General features: G+C 41.6%; 1 protein-coding gene across 1 annotated transcript in view; it reads right to left on the minus strand.

Annotated features, from left to right (window-relative positions):
* GTF3C2 (general transcription factor IIIC subunit 2) overlaps window positions 1-23616 on the minus strand; it is a 2978836-nt gene that overhangs the window by 188905 nt on the left and 2766315 nt on the right. The window contains exon 17 of the mRNA XM_044075341.1: window positions 22756-22863. Coding sequence (XP_043931276.1) covers window positions 22756-22863 — 108 coding nt within the window. The remainder of the gene's footprint in view (window positions 1-22755; window positions 22864-23616) is intronic.

Consider the following 23616-nt stretch of genomic DNA (forward strand, 5'->3'; position numbering starts at 1 on the left):
TGGGAAGGCACACTGTGTGTATGCTCCAAGTCTGGTCATAAGAAAGCAGCCAAGGCCTACAAGAGTAAATTTGTAACCACACCAAAAGAAAGAGCTGTTCTTGGTAAAATTCTGGCAGAATGGAAAAGTATTAAAAAATTAGGACAGTAACGTGTCTGTGTAAAATTACTATTCACTGTACACTAAGCAGAAGAGAAGCAAGTTTATCCTAGCGATCAGGGAATGGAAATAGGCAGGTGTGAGATGCAAGCTACTGTATCCAGCCATCCTCAGAATATGTTTTCTTTGAGGACTATAAACATTTTTAATGCTGAATAAGGGGAAATAAAAATTTAACAAACAATAAGTGAGCCGGCAAGTAGAAGGCAGCATCGCTTTTCATTTTTCTGACAATAACAATGGCCAGAGAAAGACTATGCCAGTGAAACATTTGAAGATAGGAGAAGGCTGCCAACCTAGCCAGATAGAATTTTGTAGATAATTCTGTCATTTGCAAATATTAATGTAAGCCACAGGCTTGTTCTCTTAAATGTGAAAAGACTGCATTGGATACTGAACTGCAAAAATGTAACAACATTGCACTCTGCTGTAAGAAAGCTAAGTCAGCATTTTATGATGATCTTTGTTGTCAAAATTCAGAGCTGATATGTCTAGAGGGAGGCATCCTGCCCACTGTTTTAAGACCAGAGTTAATGGCTAGAATTTGCATGTATAAATGTCCTTTATTGCTCTGGTTTCTGACCAGGTGTAAAGAATGTAAATGTCGTTTCTGCTAGCCTGAGAACACCACAGAAGTGTGAAGCATGATGTAATGTGAAGCAGCTCTGTGTTATTAATTTAAAGAGAGAGAATCAGCGAGCTGTGAGCATTTTGTCTTGAGAACATCCAACATTACCAGCACTGCTTGCTCTTTATGCAAGTTATTTAAAACTATGTTTTCTCTGAGAAATATCTAGGAATTAGGAAGAGTAGACTAGTTTGTTTTTCAATGATGTCAGACCTTTTCTACGGCATTAGTTTAAGTATTTCTCCATGATCTCTGAACTCTTGACTAGCACTGTGTAATAAGAAGTACTGTCTTGTGCTTTTATTATTTATTATTTAATATTTTAAACCTTTCAACTGTGGCTGTTTTGTGTAGAGATAATTTAAGCTCTAAGAGTACATTGCATGTACATAGTGATACTGTACCAAGTCACTCTAATCAGCATTGACTGTTCAGTCACACATAGCATTTGGATAATAATATTGCACAGTAATAATTGGACACCCTTTAAGGGCCTTTGAGTAGCTGATAATTATTAGTGGGTGGTGGCAGCTGGTACTACCTTTTAGACTGGGCAGAAAAGGGGCACAGCTGGAGAACCTGTGCCAGCCTTCCTCAAGCGTGTCTGTTTGGTTGTATAAACTCTTATCGCAAAGTGTGCGTCCAGCTACTTGGGTAGGGACACGAAGCACTGGATGGACAGAGAGGGTGCTGGAGGTTTTAGCTTGCCCATTAGGCTGAGATCTAGACCCTATAGCTGTGCCAGTGGGGAGTCTTACTGGGGACCTGGAGAGAAAGGGAGATACCAGCCCCAGACAGACTGTACTTTACCGTGAGAGTATTTACTATCCTTTTCCTATATGGACACCCTTCACTGGTGCTAGTGGTGAGGACTGAGGCTCCTTGGTTGCTGGGCCAGTGCACAGGCATCACAAAGCATTTCAAGTGTTCCATAGGAAATGCTTGAGAGAGAGAAAAACACAGAAGCTGAATAGAAGAATCTGGAGTACCTTGTACTTGAACCCAAGACTGCTGTGTGGACAGAGAGATGAAGAGAACCGAGAAAACTGGAATTAGTGAATAAACAGGGAATTATAAAGCATCAGTCCCACGGAATATAGGAACCTATGTGAAATACAACTTTGCAATAAAAATTGGTTGAGAAAGACTCAAATTGTTTGGCTGAATTAAGCTGGTGGGAGAAATGTAAAGCATATACCCTCCTCTTTGTCATCAATGCTAAGAAAGACATTGGATGAAGTGAAGATGGAACTAAGTAAACCAGTTTTGCTCTTACTAATATTTGTATAAACGATGTAAATTGCACTTTATACTGTACAGCAGATTTCTCTAGGGTGCAGTCAGAAGTATTTTAAGACTGAAGTGGTGGAAGTCTTATCACTGACTGCAGTGTATATGCCAAAGATATTAAAGTAAGCATGCACTTTTGCTTAGTTGCAAAATATACAGGCTTTATACTGTAACAAGATACGAAAAGCTGGAGAGAAGCAAGACACTGTTAAGATGGTGTTGCAATCTTGGGTAGCTGGTTTGGGGTGTAAAAGTATATTAGTCAAATTATATATTGAAGACAATCTCCCCTATTTTTACAGAGGCCGATGCCTAGATTAATGTCCCTGGTTTAAGCTATAGACATTTTTAAGCAAATATGCTTAAAAATAAGACAAAATGATGAAAGACTTGCAACAATGGTAAGTTTCTTGCATTTTCAAAGGAATTAGTTATTCTTTTCATTATCACATGTTCTTGGAGGGAAATGAGCATGCAGTTGGCTTTGAGAAGTCTGAACTGTACCCTCCCAGTGAAACTTGCAAGGATTCTTTCATGCATATGCAAAAATACTAGTTAATTTCTTTTAGTTGGATAAAACCTGTCTGCCTGTGCAAACAATTAATCTTGCAAGCTCTAAGCACTCTTTCCTGAGAGAAATGTAAGCAATACACTGCAATCAACATTTGAAGGTACAGTGGCAAACAAAACAGTTTCAAATTGTAGGAAGTGAATATGTTATAGAAACAGTTCTCTCCCCAGCAACCTTATTACTTTAGTGAATTTAATGTATCAGTGTACAAAGTAGTTAATTTAAAGGTAGCCAATGCATTTTTTCATAGGGCTAAAAATTAATGTTTACTGAAAGCATGTAAGTTGTTTTTAGCATCTGGGAGGGAAACAGAGACCAGAAAAGTATGGATGGCAATCAGTGTAAATATAACACCATCTGAAATTTGTACTTTAGCATGGGTAACTTTAAATTTTAGACAAGGTAATGATTGTGTGGGTAGCAGTCATTTTGGTGCAACTGCTCTATCTGAAAGGGTAAACTTCACGTGTTGAAACTTTACATACTATGTTTATTTTAAGTGAAAAATGATTGGGGGGGGGGGGTCCAGAAAATTAGTTAAAAAAAAAAAAAAAAAAAGCTTTAAGTGTTTTCATTAAAGAAAGGTCTTGTAAATGTAATATGGGTTCAGTTGCAGAAGAGAAGAATTAGCGGGATAACGCATCTGTCTGACAAATAGAGAATGTTGTTGTTGTGTCTTTCGGCTTTTCCCGGTTAGGGGTCACCACAGCGGAACTCCGGTCCGCTAATGATTGGCAGTAGATTTTTACGTGCCGAGTTGCCGGCCCTGATGCACAACCTTCAACGAAGGTATGCCCATTCACACGTCTCCACACAGAAGACACTCTAGCTGAGAATCGAACAGGAAGTTTTACTGTGAGGCGACAACGCTACCGCAGCACCACCACCGCACTGACAAACAGAGCATGTAATATTCAAAATAACTGTCATGCACAATAGGTGGGAGTAACAGCTTTTCATCATAACGGCTACTCTGCCCACATAATCATGGAATGTACAAGGCCTTACAGGTACAGACAAAAGGCAGAGCTTTTGAATTATGTTAAGAAAAGTGGGATGGGTAATAGCAATTCTGCAAGAGATGTATTTGGATAGAAATTAGTGTGTGAATTTAAAGAACGCAATTCAGGATGGACATGACATATCATGGAGAAAGGGAAACATATTCAATAATATACATTGCTACAGGGGCTCCAACAGTGATAGAGGAGTTAAAAATAAAGGTAAACTTGTGGTAGTAAAGAGTTATGGGCAAGGGTTGAGGACTAAGCTGGCATGCACTTATATTCCACCAGAAACTGCTATTATGGAGCTTAAGAATATTTTGGATTAAATCAGATTTCAGCAGGGATCATTACTTATGCTTCTGGGATGAAACTTACTTTGCAATAGTGAGACTGTATCAGAGACCCCTATAAGGGAAATGTAATAAGAAGAGGGTAGACATCTAAAGAAATATATGACACTATTTGATATGGAAGATGTGAATTCAGTAGTATGAACCTGAACAGAATTTACATATTATTCCCAAGGTACAACTGGGCTGGACTGGATATGAATTATATTTCACAGGAGCATGTTACATAACTGAAAGCTCTGACACATCCAGTAACCATTTCAGATCATGCACTGATAAACACTAAGATAAAGATGCATGGTAATGAAATATAAATGAGATATTGCTGCTTTTCTACTTTCCTGTTAAAAAAGGAATTTAAGGAATGGGTTATGAAATGATTTTAGAGATATTAGGGAAGACAGAACTTTCATCATAAGGAATAGCAAGTGAGTGGGATAAACTGAAAATGTAGTTTAAAAACGGTAGAAACAAAAAAAAAGAAAGAGGTATGAGAAAGAAGTAATATGAATTATTTAGAAGGTTGACAAAGGTTAAAATATTGCAGAAAAGGAATCTCAAAAAAGAGTAACACCTGCAGAGTTCTAAATGGACAATAATACACATGAATTTGCAAATGTTGCTATTAAGCAACTATTCTTGATAATAATCCAAATAATAAAAATTTTCACAACAATAACTTAGGTAACAGAAAGTAGAAAGGGTTGTCACCAAACTTAAGAGAGACTATGACAAGAAAAATAGCCAGAGACCCTTCAGACATATCAAGAGATATTTCGTAAAATTTATGAAAAGACTGTATATAACAGAGGAATGTGGTAACCAAGAAAATACACAAATAAAATTACTTATGGAAGATGAGGCTCAACAATTAGTAGCGGAGATATGAAGAGATGAGAGAAATCAATGACATATGATCAAACACCAGGGAAGTCTCCAAAAACAGAGAGTACACCAGAGGAAGTTCAAATGCTGAAAGGGAAGAAGGCTTTATGTAACAGTATTCTAAAAGGGTGGGTTGGTAGAGGATTAGCCTCTTTAAAAAAGCTGTGTTTGCTGTACTATCCAAAGATGAAAAAGACCCTTCAGGCCCAACTTCATATATGTGGACGGGAGGCAGACATCTGATATTAAACAATGATGATCCAAAGGGATGCAGAATGCAAGAAAATTTGATTATTGTTGGTTGGTCTTGATGCAGAAAAGGCATTTGACACTCAGCTGGGATAATACGAGTAAGGCAATAACAAGATTTGAATTCTGTGATAAAATATGCTAATTAGGTAATTAGGAGTATATATATGAAGGGTCAGAGGCAAGAATTAAAGTGGAAGGGTTCATCTCTGACGAGCAATGTTTGAACAGAGAAACAAGACAGGGGTGTCTGCCTCTCTGTTTTCTGCTTTATATTTACATCCACTGACAAAGAAAATAAGAAAACTCACAAATTCAAGGATATAAATGGGATGGTACTTAAGAAAAGTTAACTCTATCTGCAGATGATATTGTGTACTTGAAAAATCCAGAAAAGGACATGTCACTGTTATGGAACAGTTCAAGACACTTATGAATTTCTCAAAGGATATAAAATTAATGAAGATAGAACACAGGTTATAGCAGCAAACGACATATGAATTGGTTCAGTAATACCCATATTTATGGGCCCATAAGATGAATTATTTAGCTGGACAAATTAAAATGATTCTGTTATGCAGTTAAGGCCATCTGGGAAGAGACTAAACAAAAGATAATACAAAAATTGAGAAAATGGAAGCTCTTTTCTTAAAGGTATGGATAAGGAAAATACAGTGAACATTCTAACTCCTTTAGTTTTATGCACAGGTGAAGCATGTTTATATTAACCAGAGAAGAGGTTATGGATGATAATTAATACAGAATTAAAGGAATTTATTTGGGAGAGTAAGGGATCAAAGGCTAAGTGGGATTATCTGATTTTCCTTATAGAACAAGGCAGTTTGTGATTACCTGACTTGAAGGGATACACTGCAGCTATGCATTTAAGGCTCATTATGCATAACACAAACTGGGTGTTATAAATCAAAGTTGACAAGGATGATGGCAAAATGGGGGGGAAGGGAGTTCAAGAATTCAGGACAAAGTAGGATTATGGATGCAGGTCCTTAAGGAGAATCTATATAATATTCTGTATGGTTGTTTGGGAATAATATGCACTTAATGTAGCAGAAATTATTCTATGAACTAAGCCAACATGGGACTGGAGAAAGGAGATTTTGCCAAGAGGGATGTCTACAAGAGGGGTAAAGGAAATAAGCAACATGGAACTTACTGAAGAAAATTAGCAAAGGAACCAAGACATTGGGAGAACATAACTAGAAAAGGACAGGTAACAGAATGTGATGAGGCCAAGCAGAAGTTTGGACTGCAGGATAGAGACTGCTTTCTCTACCAGGGATTAATATCAGATTATAGGCAAAAAGAAAGTGAGAGGAGAGTGCTAAGTAAAAAAGAAAAACAGCTCTTATAGAGTTTTTAAGTTAGGTTACAACAGTAAATGTTGTTAAAAAAAGGATAATTAGGATGTACAAAATATTGTAGAATAGCTATAAGAATCACTCAGAGAAGTTTAGAAAAGATAGGGAAGAGAGACTCAAAAGGCAATTTGTAAAGGAACAATGGAAGGACATCAGTCTGTAAGACTCCAACGTATGCAACATAGTCCAGAGGTTTAAGATTTTTGCTTCACAGGTAAATACTAGGCTATTAGTCTGCATACTAATACAACCCTTGCCAATACCAGAGGTCAGAATTAAACCCTGTACCTTGCATCTATGAGGTAAAGAAACATATCCCTATACAGAAATGTTGGTCATACCCACACAGATTCATGGGTAATGACCCTCATGAGCCTTTTTAAACCTAGCCATTCTTCTTAAGAGTGAGAATCAAACCCTGTACCTTGTGTCTGTAAGATAACACTTTAACCACTACGGCAACCCTCAAATCTCCATGTTGGAAATGTCAGAATAAATATTTTTTCCTCAAGTAGCCACCAAATGCTGGAAGATATGATGGGGAAAAAAGAAAAGTAATTGGCATATTTAAAAATTTCACTACAGAGTACTTTATCAGAAATGTTGGGAAAGCAAATCATTGTGTAAAAGCTTGTAGTGTAACCATAAGATTCCTTGGTGTTAGGACTCATGTCAGCAATATTTTGGTAAATTTGGGGTAGGCTAGTATAGGCTTAAAATGACTCTAAGGCCAATAGCCTAGAAACTACCTTCTTTCTTCTTCTTCTTTCGTCTTTTTCCTGGTTAGGGGTTGCCACAGCGGATCACCTGTCTGCTCAGGATTGGCAGTGGAGTTTTACGGTGTAGAGTTGCCAGACCGGCACCCAACCTTCCACAGAAGGCGCACACATGCACTCATGCCTAGGGCCAATTTAGAGTGTCCAATCCACCTACAGCATGTCTTTGGGATGTGGGAGGAAAACCGGAGAACCCGGAGGAAACCCATGCGAGCACAGGGAGGACATGCACACCCCGCACAGAAGGCACCCCAGCCGAGGATTGAACCGAAGAACCTCTTGCTGTGAGGCGGCAATGCTAACTGCTGCACCACCGTGATTAGATGTAGTGAGGATTTACTAACTTTTATACTACCATCAGCCAAAAAAAGGAACTGCTAGAAAATGGACAACTACATCTAAACCAGCTGTAAATGGAGTACAGAATATTGTACAGATAAATAAACTGGAGATGGTATCTTTAGAAAAGTGAAGGAGCAAGTTACATAGAAATATATGGAATTTGTGGGAACCATACATGCAAAAGAATGTTTAGGAGGAGGAGTGTGGTTTAAGGGATGTCAGGAACTGAGTAATGGATGTAATGCCGACGTGAATAACTGACAAAAATAAAACATACAAACAGCATGAAAACAATGAGAAATATCACTATGGTTAATGTATATGTTGTATCTATGCTGCTTCAACTATGACTTAATAAAGATGCTAAAAAGGGCCAATAGCAGGATGCATTTTAGAAAATGCTCAAGTGGAAGTCTGGATGTTGGGGGAGGAGGGTTCTAAACGCATGCAGGGTGAAATGACTGTCACCGACACCTTTATAGAACTGTAGGCTAGGCCTGTGTTGAAAAGCTCGGTGACGCTGCAAGCCTGTGAGCACATCACTTTCTTACACATGCAGGAAGAGTTTTATGAGGTTTTAATTTGAGAATAGTGAGTAATGTTTCAATTATATTAGTTGCAAGTATAAGCATCTTGTTTATCAGTTAGCTGGAAAATATCAGTGTTATGCCTCTAGAACAATTACTGATTTGGTCTATGTAAATGTTACAGCCTATAGGGAGTGTTTTTGCATCTGTCACCATTTATTTTTAGCCTCATTTCAGTTATTGTCGTAATACTGGGGTTATGTGGCAAGCAAAAAATGGAGTTCAGGTAGTTTGCTACATACACATCTAGCATTAATGCAAGTTATTTTTGAAACCATTGTTACACCATTGGAAAAGCTGTGGGTAGAAGTGATGTGAGTAGGGGTCTGTGATCCAGGATTTGATTTCATATCTCTAAATTTAAGAAAGTACAGTTGTGTACACTTACCATAAATGTAGATGTTCGGGTGTATTCACTATTGCAGTCATCACATTTGGATTATCTGCTTGCAGTAGCCCTCAGTCAGCCTGATTATCAAAGTCTTGGGTCCTGCGTCGGTTGCTGTCTCATCTTCCGTGACGACAGGTAGTCAGGGGTATAAAGCATGCAGCCGATGCCATTACATCAGTTTTTCTTGACCCAGATGTCAGGTGCCCCCCTAATGGGAAGCAATTATATATATATATATATATATATATATATATATATATATATACATACACGCACACACACAAGGTTATACCTCCAACAAAAAAACAAATACACCAAAAAGCTTTTAAGCATAGTAAAGGAGAGTAGACTACAGCCAAAAGACATCAGGGGGCTGGAGGGAGGGTAACCAGGACTGCAACAGTGAATACACTCGAACATCTATATTTATGGTAGGTATACACAACTATACTATGTTCTTCGTGTTTCACTGTTGCAGTCTTCACATTTGGGTAGATTCCCAAAGCTAAGGATGGGAAGAGGAATTTACATAGCATTAGGACCAGTTATAAGGCCCTGCAAGACTGCAGTGGCAAAGCCAGCTCTGGATTTAGAGAAAATTGGCAAATGGTAATGCTTGGTGAAAATATGTACAGAACTCCAGGTAGCAGCTTCTAGTATGCCTCTGGTAGGGACACCTCTGAGAAAGGCTGTAGAGGTAGATGCAGCCCTGGTTGAATGGGGTCTAATCCCCTGTGGGATAGGTTTTCCAATGGTGCTTATAGCAGAAATGAATGCAATGGCCTATCCACTTAGAAATGGTTAGCTTTGAAATAGCCTTCCCCTCTGCCCCTGCAGCAAATGTCACCAGCAGTTGTTCAGATTTCCTTTGAGGTTTAGTCCTGTCCAAGTAAAATCTAAGTTGCCTGATCACATCTAAGGAGTGAAGTATCCGTTCCTCTTTGTTCTGTGGATTAGAAAAGAAGGTTGGCAAATGAATGGATTGATTAAGAGCCACACTGGATACAACCTTGGGCATGAAGGAAGGACTGGTCCTGACGGACACCCTGTCCGCATGAAAGATGATGAAAGGCACCACTGCCAATAAGGGCCTGTAATTCAGATACCCTTCTTGCTGAAGTGATAGCTAAAAGGAAAGCTGTTTTCCAAGAAAGGAATTTTAACTCTGCACTTGCAGCTGGCTCAAAAGGAGGAAGAATGAGTTTTTCCAATACAAAGTTAAGGTCCCAGGCTGGAGTAGGGGCTCTCCTGGGTGGTCTTAAGTTTTTGGCCTCTCTGATGAACTGCTTGAGCAGTGGATGAGAAAAAAGGGGTGGTTCTGTGTTGTAATGAGCTGAAATGGCTGAGGCGTGAATTTTGACGGAGGAAAAGGAAAGGCCCTTGTGAAGCATCTCAGTTAAGTATTGAAGAATCTGAGATAAATTGGGCGCTGCTGTGCCCATCCCTTGAGTTTGGTTCCAGACACAGAATCTTTTCCATTTTTCAGCATAGGATTGTCTAGTACTAGGCCCCCCTTGCCTCCAGAATGACACCCAACACGTGCTTACTGAGGGATGGTAATGGAGAGATAGTACAGTTTTGTACCTACCATAAATGTAGATGTTCGAGTGCTAATACAGCTGCAGTAATCACAGATGGGTTTTCTGCCGTCAGGCGGGTCCCCGGTCGGCCGAATTCCAAAGTCTAGGTCCGGCGTCAGTTGTTGTCGCTTTCCTTCCTGACGTCAGTGAGGCAGGGGTATATAAGACACAGCCGACACCATTTTCTTCAGTCTTTCTTGCCCCAGATGTTAGGTGCCCCCAGAAGGAAGGCAATACATAAATTATATTTATATACATACAATGCAATATAATCAAAAATCAGTAGTTGCAAGCAAATATACCATAGAAGGATAACCCAATCAGATTGTATGAAGAGGGGTTAGGCCCTAGGCCTTTACCAAGAGGGGAAGGAGGGAGGGAAAACTGTACTGCAGCTGTATTAGCACTCGAACATCTACATTTATGGTAGGTACAAAACTGTACTATGTTCATCGTGCATACAGCTGCAGTAATCACAGATGGGTAGAATCCCAAAGCTACGCACAGGGTGGTAGGCACTAGGAGGAACTGGGATGAGCCAGAATGCCCTGCAACACAGCAGTGGCAAAGCCTGCTCTAGTTTTGGAATATAAAGGCAGGTGGTAGTGTTTTGTGAAGGTATGCACAGAACTCCAAGTGGCTGCCTCCAAAATATCTTGGTAGGAACTCCTCTGAGGAAGGCTGTAGAGGTAGCTGTGGCCCTGGTGGAGTGGGATCTGATGCCTGTAGGGACAGATTTTCCATGATAGGAGTAACAAAACCGTATGTAGTGGCCTATCCATTTTGAAATTGTCTGTTTGGTAACTGGCTTCCCTTGAGCTCCTACAGCATAGGACACAAAAAGTTGTTCTGATTTCCTGAAAGGCTTTGTTCTGTCCAAATAATAACGTAGCTGTCTATGGATGTCTAAGGAGTATAGCAGCCTTTCCCCTTTGTTTTGAGGATTGGGGTAAAAGGTAGGTAAGTGTATGGCTTGATTTAAAGCTACCCTGGATACCACTTTAGGCATAAATGACGGGTTGGTTCGAAGGGAAACCCTGTCCTGATGGAAGATGAGAAAGGGCTGCACAGCCATGAGGGCTTGTAGTTCCGAAACCCTACGAGCTGAGGTAATGGCCAGAAGGAAGGCTGTTTTCCAGGACAAATATTGCAAATCTGTTGAGGCAGCTGGTTCAAAGGGAGGCAATGTTAATTTTTCTAGAATGTAATTAAGATCCCAGGCTGGCATTGGTTGTTTCCTTGGTGGTCTTATATTCTTAGCCCCTCTGAGGAACTGTCTTAAGAGTGGGTGAGAGAATACGGGTGGATCCGTGTTGAATTCTGCAGAAATGGCTGAGGCATGAATTTTTATGGAGGAAAATGAAAGTCCACTGTTCAGCAGCTCAGCTAGATACTGTAATACCTGAGGCAAATTCAGTTTTCTAGGGTCCTGGCCTTTTTCCTCATTCCAAGAGCAAAACTGTTTCCATTTTGCTGAGTAAGCCTTTCTAGTAGAAGGCCTTCTGGCCTCCAAAATGACATCCTGCACCTCTTTGGGGAGTAGGGTCTGTTGTGGTGTTAAGGAATTTTCCATGCAGCGAGATTGAGTGTTTTCAGCTGACTGTGAAGAGTTTTGTAGCTGTGCTGAGTCAGCAGAAGAGGTATTAGAGGTAGGGACCAGGGAGGAGTATGTGTTAGGCTCCTCAGGAGTGGGTACCAGTGTTGTCTTGGCCAGTCTGGAGCAATCAGTATCATCTTCGGTCTGTCTGCTCTTGCTTTCAAGAGCACCTTGGGCAGAAGAGGCAGAGGTGGGAAAGCGTAAACTGTCCATGCTGTCCAACTGAATGAAAAGGCGTCCACTCTCCAGGCCTTTGGATGAAAGGTCCTTGAACAGAACTTTTCCAATTAATGATTCCTGTGGGAGGTGAAGAGGTCTATGTCTGGCCTCCCCCACTCTTGGATTATCTTTGTAAACACTTGAGGATGCAACTTCCATTTGTGTGGATCTGTCATATTTCTGCTTAGATTGTCTGCCAGCGTGTTTTCCAAACCTGGCAAGTACTGTGCCTGAAGTTCGATTTGCCATTCCAGAGCCAAGTTCCAAAGTGTCATGGCTAGTCTGCACAGGGGGTATGAATGTGTTCCTCCTTGTTTGTTTATGCACCACATTACTGTGGTGTTGTCTGTTCTTGTCAATAATTGTCCTGGGTGCAGGAGGTCCTTGAAAGCTGTAATTGCATTTTTCACTGCTTGCATTTCTTTCTTATTGTTTCCAAACTGTGGCTGTGTTGAGACCATAGGTTTTTTAGGTACCATTGAAGTTTCCTCATATGCAACTTTGCACATGGGATTAAAAGAATGCAAGATGCCATGAAGCCCAGAGCCTGCAGGATTTTCCTTGCAGTAAGCCTGGTACAATTTGCTAGTATTTTGAAGTACTGAGGTAGTTGCCCCTGTTTTTCTGGCATAAGATAGGCCATCTGGGTGTTTGTGTCCAAGTTGGCACCCAGGAAAGTTATTTTCTGAGATGGTGTTAGCCTGGATTTCTCTTTGTTGACTGTGTATCCCAGGGAATTCAGTAACCGTGTTTCATAAGCCAGATGTTCCAGAAGTATGTGCTTGCTGTCCGCTTGGATCAGGCAGTCGTCCAAATAAGGGTAAATTTGTATCCCTTGAAGTCTGCAGTAGGCAATTATTGATGCCAGGCATTTCGTGAATACTCTGGGCGCAGTAGATAAGCCAAAGGGCAATGCAGAGTATTGATAGTGGATTGAACCTGCAAGAAATCTGAGGTATCTTCTGCAGCTTTGTCTGATTGGGACATGCAGGTATGCCTCCTTGAGGTCCAATGTTACCAGCCAAAACTCCTTGCCCAGCATGGGAAGAAGCTGCTGTAATGTGAGCATCTTGAATTTTGGTGCAGTAAGAATGTGTTTAGGATGGATAAGTCCAAAATGGGTCTCCAGTCGGTTCCTTTCCTTGGTACCAGAAATAGCCTGGAATAAAAACCTTGACCTTGTTCGTGAGTAGGTACCTCCTGAATAGCTTTCATGTCTATGAGCTTTGAAATTTGTAGTTGTGCCTCTGCCCTTTGATTGTGTGGCAGGTTTGGCATGCCTCTCATTTTTGGAAGAGTGTAAAAATGAAATCTGTAGCCTCTGTTTATAACGTCCAGGATCCATTTGTCTGTTGTGACAATATGCCAATTTCTTGTAAATAATGCCAGCTTTCCTCCCAAGGGTGCTGCCAGCTGAGACTTGCTTGGCATGGAAAGGAGGAAGTCATTGAGTTTGTTTCCTGTATTGCTGTGCACTGTCTTCGCCACCTCTTGGTGCTGGAGTTTACCATTGCCTGCCTCTATATGATCCTTGTGATTGTCCTCTGCCCCTTGTGCGCCTGTATCTACCTCTCTGGGGCTTGTCCGTGGCTGGAAAGGACCAGTTTTTAGAAGGCCAATTTCTGCTAAAACGTGGTGGTTGAACCTGTAGAAAAGCTTTGACAGTTTGCATAGATTTGGCTTTTTCTTCCATTTTCCGTAGTATCTCCTCAGCATTAGTACCAAATAGCACATCCTTTTGTAAAGGAGCATCTAGTAGTTTAGCTTTCACATGATCAGGCAAGATTTGTTCCCTAAGCCAGGCATGTCTACGAATGACTGATCCTGTAACAGCAGCTCTACTTGAGGCCTCTAGGGCATCACAGCCACATTGTAAGGTGTGTTTACCCACTTGTTCTGCACTATGCATCATATCCTGCAACTCCTTCAAATCTGGTTGTTCAGGTTGAGACATTTTATTTCTTAATTGTGATAACAGAAACTGCTGTTATTTAAGCACATGAAACTGACAATTTAAGGCTCTCATGGCTAGGGTGGCCGAGGTATATACCTTTTTCCCCCACCTTTCTAAGGATCTTGACTCTCTTTCGGTAGGTAGTGGATTCTTAGCAGTAGAGGCCTTCATTCCCTTGGGGCCTTGAGAAATGGTTTCAGGGTCAGCATTATGGCTTTTGTAAAGAAATTGGTGGGAGTTAGGAACTCTGTAGTACCTATCAGGCTTGACTGGGGCAGGAGGCAGGGAATCCGGATTAAGGCAAGCCTCCGAATAAACATCATCAAGTATGTCCAAGACAGGAGGTATCGCCAGAGGTCTGTGTTGAGGTAACAAAAGAAATTCCCTAAGTCTTTTCTTGGAATCAGAAAAGTCTTGGCCTTCCCAATGGAAGTGTTCCCTCAAGGTGTGCAAGGTTTCCCCAAAAGAAAAATCCTCAGGAGGAGATACAGAAGGAATGGACTGCTCTGCATCAGAATCTTCAAAGGGGAGTAAGAGTGTTCCTCTACATCAGAATGTTCTGAAAAATGGAGCCCTGATCAGAAGAGGGAGAATCTTCCTCCACTCTGGGTCTCTTGTCTGGAGGGGTTGGGAACCGCTGATAAGAGTAATTAAATCCTCAGCCATTTTAAGCATCTGCTTTTAGGCATGGGGCCTGGAGATGGGCCCTGTGCAACAGGCCTCTTGGGATGCCTGGCTGATTTGGACTTAGTAAAGGCCTTAATGGAAAAGGAAGATGAGGGTCTAAAGACACCATGGGTGGAAGTGGACCTGTCCACATTAGGAGGCTCAACGCTCACAGTGGCTTCGGTGGTTGTAGTCTGGGTATGGGCTGAGGTACCTGCGGTCTCGGTTACAGAAGACACTGCCAAAGAAGTGTCGTCGGTAGTCAGGGACTGCATAGGTGTCTCGCTGAGAACCGGACCACGTGTAGCCGGTTTTGGCGTGGTGTCGGTGGAGACCACGGACCTCGCGTGTCGGTCCTTGTCCTTGCGTTTTTTGGACAAAACAGTAGTCGGAGTCTCCAACGACATTTTATAATCAAAGGCTTTACCAAAAAGGTGTTGGGCGAACTCCGCCCAACGCTTAATAGTGCATTTATTGAAAGTAGCGCAAAAGCGACAGCCCGAGATGTCGTGGTCTGGGCCTAAACAAGGTATGCAGAGGGAATGGAAATCCTTATGCGGTATTTGCTTCCCACAAGAAATACAATTGTTAACTTTTTCTGACATCGGTCTGAGGCAAGAAAAGTTTCCCCAACGGGGTACTTAGCTTTAAAGAAGACTTCGATTTCCAATTTTTCGTAAATTCAGGAGCTGGCCGATTGGCACTTGCGAACTGCTTCTGCTTCGGGCACCGCGTGGCAAAAAAAGACTGAAGAAAATGGCGTCGGCTGTGTCTTATATACCCCTGCCTCACTGACGTCAGGAAGGAAAGCGACAACAACCGACGCCGGACCTAGACTTTGGAATTCGGCCGACCGGGGACCCGCCTGACAGCAGAAAACCCATCTGTGATTACTGCAGCTGTATGCACGATGAACATCAGGTAATTAGCCAGGCTGCCAGGTTCAGGGTTTGAAGCTGGGGGTGCAGAATCTGGCTCTCCTGCTGTGACAGCAGGGTAGGGGTCTGAGGCAGGTGCCATAGGGCTAGCAGTGACACAATGCGCAAGAGGGGGTACCAGTGTTGGCGTGGCCAGTCTGGTGCAATCAGTATCGTCCTTGGTTTGTCCTGTTTGATCTTTAGTAGTACTTTGGAGAGTAGAAGCATAGGAGGAAAGGCATAAACTGATAGATTTTTCCAGCTGAAGGACAGAGCATCCACTTTCCAATCTTGTTTGTGGGGAGTCCTTGTGCAGAATTTGTCTAACTGGTAGTTTTTTTGGGGGGCGAGGAAAACAGGTCTACATCTGGGCTCCCCCATTTGTTTATCAACACGTTGAAAGTCACTGGTTCCAGTTTCCACTCGTGTGGGTCCATGAGATTTCTGCTTAGTTCGTCTGCCAGTGTATTTAGTTTTCCTGGCAGGAATTGAGCCTGTAGATGCACTTGGTAGCTCAAGGCTGTGTTCCACAGAGCCATGGCTAGTTTGTAGAGGGGGCAAGAATGTGTACCCCCCTGCTTGTTTATGTACCACATAACAGTGGTGTTGTCCATCTTTACCATTAATTGTCCTGGAAGTATGTGGTCCTTGAAGGCTGTCGGAGCATTCTGTACAGCTAACATTTCTTTTTGATTGATATGCAGGTGCATTTGACTTGGGTTCCATTTGCCCTAAATGCACTTCCCTGCCAGGTGAGCCTCACATGTACAGCCTGATGCGCCTGCTGTTAGGGTTTGGGCGGCAGGGGGTAGAGTGAATGGTAGTCCCAAGTTTTGGTGGCAGGCCTCTGCCCACCAAAGGAATTCTAACCGTAGGCAAGGTATAATAGGAATCATTGCTTCTAGATCCTGAGAATAGTCTCCTCATAAGCAGTCTTGCATATGGAATTAGTAGAATGCAGGAGGCCATGAACCCCAAGGCCTGCAGTATTTGCCTTGCAGATGGCAGGGTTTTTGCGGCCACTTGTCTGAAGTAAGTTGTCAAATAAATTTGTTTCTCTGGCGTGAGGAAAGTTATCTGGGAAGTTGTGTTCAAGCTTGCTCCCAGGAATATAATTTGTTGACAGGGTACCAGATGTGATTTCTTTTTGTTTATGGTGTACCCCAGACAAGTTAGCACCTTTTGTACAAATGCCAGATGATTCAAAAGCATGCCCTGGCTTTCTGCCTGAATTAGACAATCGTCCAGGTATGGGTATATTTGAATATTTCTTTGCCTGCAAAATGCAATGACTGGAGCTAGGCAGTTCATAGGTTGGTAATAGGCTATCGGCCCTAGGGCTATACAAGCCTAGCCATAACAATTCCCTGGCTATTTCCTCCCACACTACTTACTTCCCTGGACCCCTGTCTAGCAGGGGGACTGACGTGATCCCTGGGGTGAATTTCCTTTCTCCCATCCAGTCATCAAGGTTCCTTTTGAAGAGGGCCAAAGAGGTGCTCTGCTTGACATGTATGGGCAGTCTATTCCAGAGTCTGGGGAGTCTCTGGGTCAGGAACCTATCCCTTCAGCATGTTTTGTTTATTGTGATGACAAGGTTTAGATCCCTGGAGCGTGTGGCTCTGAGGGATTGGGATTTCTAAGTGTAGCATGTCCAACAACTCTGGGTTTGACATGGCCTTGTATGTTAAGCAGAGATCGCCTCGGAGTAGACGATATGCGACAGAGTATAACTGGATTTTTTTAAGGCGGTCAGCATAGGGCATCTGCTTTAGGCCTGTGATTCTTTTAGTGAGGTATTTAGGGCATCTGCTTTAGGCCTGTGATTCTTTTAGTGGGGTATTTCTGCGGCCTTTCCAGTTGTTGCAGATGGCTTGAGAGGTACATACCAAATGGGGCGTTGTATTCTATAAACGGTCTGAGGGATGAGTACAGTGGGACAATGACCTCCTTTTTTCTGGATGAAAAGCCCTTAGTGATGAGATGTGCCACACAGAAGGATTGCCTGACTGTTGTGGCGATGTGGTTATTGAAGGTGAGACCACTGCCCACCTGTGTCACTAAGTCTCTTATCACACTTTCGGTGTTTAGTGTACTGCCACCTATGTGGTAATTCATGGGTACATGTTTTTTCCCAAAGGGGATAACTATACATTTCTTGGCATTGAGTTTGAGCCCATGGCTCTGGCACCAAGCATCTGTTTATGTAAGGCCCTTTTGTAGAGTATCAACAAGATTTCGGGATTCAATAATGGCTCGCAGTTTGCAGTCATCTGCGAACTTTGTTAGCCAGAGTCCCTTAGTATTGGCCTGTACTTCACAGAAGTAGATGCCAAACAAGAGAGGTCCAAGGACTGAACCCTGAGGTACTTTGTGAATACCCTGGGCGCAGTAGATAAGCCAAAGAGCAATGCAAAGAACTGACAGTGCATGTAGCCTGCTTTGAAGCGTAGGTATCTTCTGCAAGAGTCCCTGATTGGGATGTGCAGGTAGGCTTCCTTTAAATCCAGTGTTGCCAGCCAGGCTTCTCTGCCTAGCATAGGAAGCAACTGGTGAAGAGTTAGCATCTTGAATTTTGGAATCACCAAAAAGATGTTTAAGACAGAAAGGTCTAGGATAGGACGCCATGAGTAGTCTTTTCTGGGTACCAGGAAAAGTCTTAACCTTGTCCCTTTTTCCTCTTCAGCTTGAATAGCCTTTATTCTTAAGAGAGAGTATTTGCTTTTGAGCCTCTGCCCACTGATTTGTGGGTAGATCTGGCCAACCGTTTGGGGTTGTAATGTGTGGAAGTGAAATCTGTATCCTTGGGAAACTGTATTTAAAACCCATTTGTCCTGGGTAATGAGTTCCCAGTTTTTTGCCTGCAGAGCAATTTTCCCCCTAAAGGAGCAGTCAGTTGAGAAGTGCTTGGAAGTTACAAAGTTAAGTCACTGAGACAGTTTACCACAGGTGGAATTCTTACTATTCCCTGATTTGGAAGTGGGAGCCCCCCACTGCTTAGTCCTGTGCGTAACCTGGGACTGAAGCCTGGGTGTTCTGCTGGTTCTGGGTTTGGACTGACAAGGCCTGGAAGAGGCAGGAAAGGACCAATTCTTAGAGGGCCAATGTCTACTAAATCCTGGAGGCTGTACTTGTAGGAAATCTTTAACAGTTTGCATAGCTTTAGATTTTTCCTCCATCTTTTTAAGAACTTCTTCTGCTTTGTTGCCAAACATGCAGTCCTGATTTAAGGGAGCATCCAGCAATTTAGCTTTAACATGATCTGACAAGGATTGCTCCTTAAGAATAGCATGCATTCTAAGTACAGACCCAGAGACAGCAGCCCTGCAAGATGCCTCTAGGGAATCAAAGCCACATTGCAAAGTATGTTTTCCAACCTGTTCTTCAGAATGCATAAAATCCTGTAAAGCCTTATTTTCAGCACAGTCAGGAATCAACATAATTTTCTGTTTAAGCAATCCAATAATATGCTGCTGATACATTAACATATGAAACTGGCAATTTAAGGCCCTAATGGCCAAGGTTGCAGAAGTCTATACTTTCTTACCCCATCTATCCAGTGCCCTGAAGTCTCTATCAGAGGGGGTAGGATTTTTGGCAGTAGTAGCCTTAATGCCCTGGTCCCTGTGAAATGGTCTCAGGGTTTTAAAAAGGAACTTGTGAGAGTCAGAAACCCTGTAATATCTCTCAGGTTTTCCGGGAGCAGGAGGTGAAGAGTCAGGGGCCAAGCTAGATTCCGAAAAGGCATCATCAACAATGTCTAGTACAGGAGGGATAGCTAAAGGCCTGTGGTGGGGCAGGAGTAAGAAATCCCTAAGCCTCTTTTTAGAATCACAGTAATCCTGGCTTTCCCAACGAAAATTATCCCTAAGAGTATGCAAGGTTTCACCAAAAGAGAAATCCTCGGGGGGGGGGGGGGGTTCAGAGGGAATAGAGTCCTCTGCATCAGAATCCTCATAGGTAGATAAGGGTAAATCCTGGTCATCAGAGGAAACAGATATTTCAGAATCCTGATCAGAAGTATCACGAGCAAATTCAGTCCTAGGTCTCTTAGAGGGGGAATGTTGGCTTCCCCTGATTAAAGTAATAAGGTCTTCAGCCATTCGTATTTTCGTTTTTTAGGCATAGAGGCATGACCATGCGGTCTGGGTGTCGGTTTTCTAGGCATGGTGCAAGATTTAGGCCTTGAAGAAGAAGATGGCATCGGTTTAATATGCAAGTCATTAGGCCTGAATACACCCTCAGAAGCTGGTGCCTGCACAGCGGCTCCGGACCCATCCAAGGTAGAGACATCCGCAAGTTCCACAGTTGAAGAATCTCGCGGCATACCGGACTCCGAATGGGTCTCAGTAGAGGCCTGCGAATCTTAAGTAGCAGGTATCAGGGGCTGCGAAAGTGCCTGAGAACTGGCGACTGGCTTAGAAGCGTTGTCGGAAGCTTTGGACCTAGGCGGCCTGTCTCTGTCATTATCTTTGCACGTTTTTGGAATGTCAGTAGTCGGATGGCTTACTGAAGACATATCTGAATAATTAAACAGAGTACCAAAATATTTAGAAGCGTAAAAATACCGACGACGAATAGTTTGTTGTTTAAATAAGGCACGAAACTAACAGCGAGGTACATCATGTTTAGGGCCTAGGCAAGGAATACAGTACAAATGAAAATCTTTATGAGGTATTTGCTTTCCACAAGAAATAAAATTATTGACTTTTACTGACATCAGTTTAGAGCAAGAAAAAGTTTCCCCAACAGGGTACTTCGCTTTAGTTTAAGACTTCGGTTCTGAAACTCGAAAATGAAAATTTCAGGAGTCAGCCAATCGGAACTTGTGAACTGCTTCTGCTTCAGGCACTGCATAGCAAGAAAGACTGATGTAATGGCGTCGGCTGCACGCTTTATACCCCCTGACGTCACGGAAGATGAGAAAGCAACCGACGCAGGACCCAAGACTTTGATAATCAGGCCAACTGAGGGTTACTGCAAGCAGATAACCCAAATGTGATGACTGCAACAGTGAAACACGAAGAACATCTGTACATTTAAGTTTTCCCTTGAGTACTTACACATAAAGCATTTTGAGTACGAATTTATTTTCCATTTTTCTTACTGGATTGATTGATGGTGGTGTATATATTTGTTCAAGTAGCAGTTGGGTTGTATGCACTTGAATGTCTGATGCCTGTCTGCTTTTGTAATGGAGATCAAGTGAAAGTGTAGCACGATCATTTGTCACTTTAGCTAAGATATAAAGAAACATTATTAGGGTTAAATGCACCACAATTTGCTTAGGAAACACTGCTGTATTCATTGTTTCTTATTGAGGATAGTAATGAAAATTGATATGATTACTACTTGTTTTTCATTTAGATGCTAAAGGTGAGGGTTGTTCTGAGAATTACTTGATAGACTTCAAAAAGTTCAAGTAACAAGAATTGCCTTCCTTTTAGATGATGGTGTACAAACTGAGTACTACAGTCTACAGAGTATGCAGGAGGAGGGCGGGAAGTATAAAGGTATGTGCTGTGGGGGTAAGCCAGGGATGGGGTAGGAAAGAAGTGGGTCCCCAGTCTGTGAGAGAAGCAACCAATCAGTCTGTACAGGCATGCACAAGACAGAGAGCACTGTATGTAAATAATGTGAAAGAAAACTGCTGTCAAATTACAACTGAAATGTAGGAACTATACACAGGGAAGTGAAAAGATATGGAAAGAAAGATGAAATAAAATTTAGTTTGTCATTAAAAACAAAGTGGAGACAAATACAGAAATATTACGGCTGTTACACACAACTAAACAAAATTAAATAAACCTATAACGACACTATGTCCCTGACAAACAAATGCATTCATATTCAGACTGGGTTAGCAGCTGTGCCCAATTGCTGCATCTAGTAGAGTCTTCTGAAGTGGATTAGAAGTAGTACTCACTTTCTTGTAGCTCTTATGCTATTACAATGTATGTAGATGCAGGGAGACTAGAAAAACTCCGCCAATGACACTGTAGCAGCTGGGCTCAATATCCCGTAGCTCTTCTATTACAATGCATGTAGAGGCAGGGTGACAAAAAATGCACTCCACCAACTGCTCTCTTACATGTAACTTCAACCCAAGTTTCCTTACAGAAGCAATTAGTGCTGGAAAACTAGGGATAGAGAAACTGAAATTTGTCCACAGAGTACAGACTATGGCCCAATAAATCAACAGAAATCTAAGAGCAAACCTACTGGTACCGGCGCTTATAACACTGGATGGAAAAGTCCTGCACAGGACTAGTTAGGGAGGAGGAGGAGACAATAATGCTTGAAGAGTTCAACTCCCACATCACTGCAAGAGGAACTATCAGTGCAATTTTGTGCAAACAATACCAACAGCACAGAATGATGATAGCTAATCTGAATTTTCATTCAAAAATGATGCATGGCAGCTGAACAAATACCAAAGCTTATTAGACCAGCTTTCAAAATTTGGAAACTACAATCTCCAAACAGCATTAAGTCAAATTAAAAATATATATGCTGAAATGTTCTATTTAAAAGAAAATGGGGTCAGCAAAACTAAAGCAAACAGACTTCTGATTGTAAGGGGAACAAGTCATCTTGAAACTACTCATCCCGTTGCTTTGCAAATATTCCAACCAAGAGGTTGCATAACCTCATGTGAAAGGATACTTCCTCCTTCCCTAGGTTGCATGATCTTACGAGTTGAAATATTAAGTAACACGGGGAGGCAGGACATATAGATGTCTTACCCTTTTCTTCTGAACTCTGCTGTTTCACAGTTTTATCTGTTTTTTTTTTAATGCAGCTAGTCTTCTAAATTTCAACATGAACCTTGTGCTGGAAACTTTGGTGATGAAAATGAAAAAAAAATGCTTTGAAAAAACATTTTCTGATACCACAATTGTTTTACTATGTGGTGAAACTTGTGGATAACTACACTGACTTATCTATATTTACTTGCTTAGCATATTTTAAGAGGTCTTTTTCTTATGCTCTGAACTGTCTTTCAAAGACAAATCGTTTAGACGGACTGGCTATTTTTTTTAAATTTCCCTAGCTTTGCACTGTGGAGTTTTAAGGAAGCCTTGGACTCAGCTGTAATTTTCAAGTTAACAAAATGAAACAAACTTACATTCTGTAAATTAACTTTTCTATGTCAAAAACAGAAGAAAGGCCAGGTCTGAAACACTCAACTGCACAGAGTAACTTACCTTATGTATCGATTCCAGAGGCATTCTGTAGGGAAATATTGCACCCCTTGTATCTGTCTGTTGCATTCTTTTAATTGGCTCTCGAGTTAAAAAATTCTTGAAGCTTCTCTGAAGGAAAAATATAAAAAGATTTTAAGCTGGAATGTTCTGAATAAGGTATCAGTTGAGAATACTTGAGTACTAAAAGCTATAAATATCAAGGTATAAACTTTTGAAAATGTAAATATCTACAGTAAAGGAACAGAGCAAATGAAGTAAAGTAACTTCTGATTTGAGGAATGTTTAAAATGTTGCCCGAAGTAATTGCTGAAGAGGTTCCCTTCAATTTCAGATTATAAAATCTGGAGAAGTATACCGTGGGCTTAGGATCACAATGCCCCCAGACAGTCTAACCATACAAATGGCAGATCTGCCATCATTAACAAAACAGTTATGTCTGACACATTTTTAAACTAATTTTCCGATTAGCAGAGAAGTGCACCATCTGATGAAGGAACAGAAAATAGTGTCCTAAACAGGGAAGCATTTGGGGGTGGGGAACATAAGCTTACTGACTTGCGTCATAAGAAAAAGTACAGTAACATATTGAAAGGCTCACAACAAATTATTACTCATCAACATATTTTACAGAAATTCCATAACCCACTTTGAAGATGTCAGTGTGAATGTTTAGAAATGCAGCAGTCTTAACAAGCCCTGCCCACTGAAGTCATCAAAGCCCACGAAGCCAAGTTTGAAACAAACCACACTTACAAATGCCTTTTAGTTCTTCCTCATCTAAGCATTCATATCCAAAATTACAACAGCATACCTCATCAGCAGTAAGTTAGGGATATGACAGAGGTTTCAAAAGTTCAGTTA

Source organism: Protopterus annectens, chromosome 6.part1, assembly GCF_019279795.1.
Source record: "Protopterus annectens isolate FY-2018-M chromosome 6.part1, PAN1.0, whole genome shotgun sequence".
NCBI lineage: Eukaryota > Metazoa > Chordata > Ceratodontiformes > Protopteridae > Protopterus > Protopterus annectens.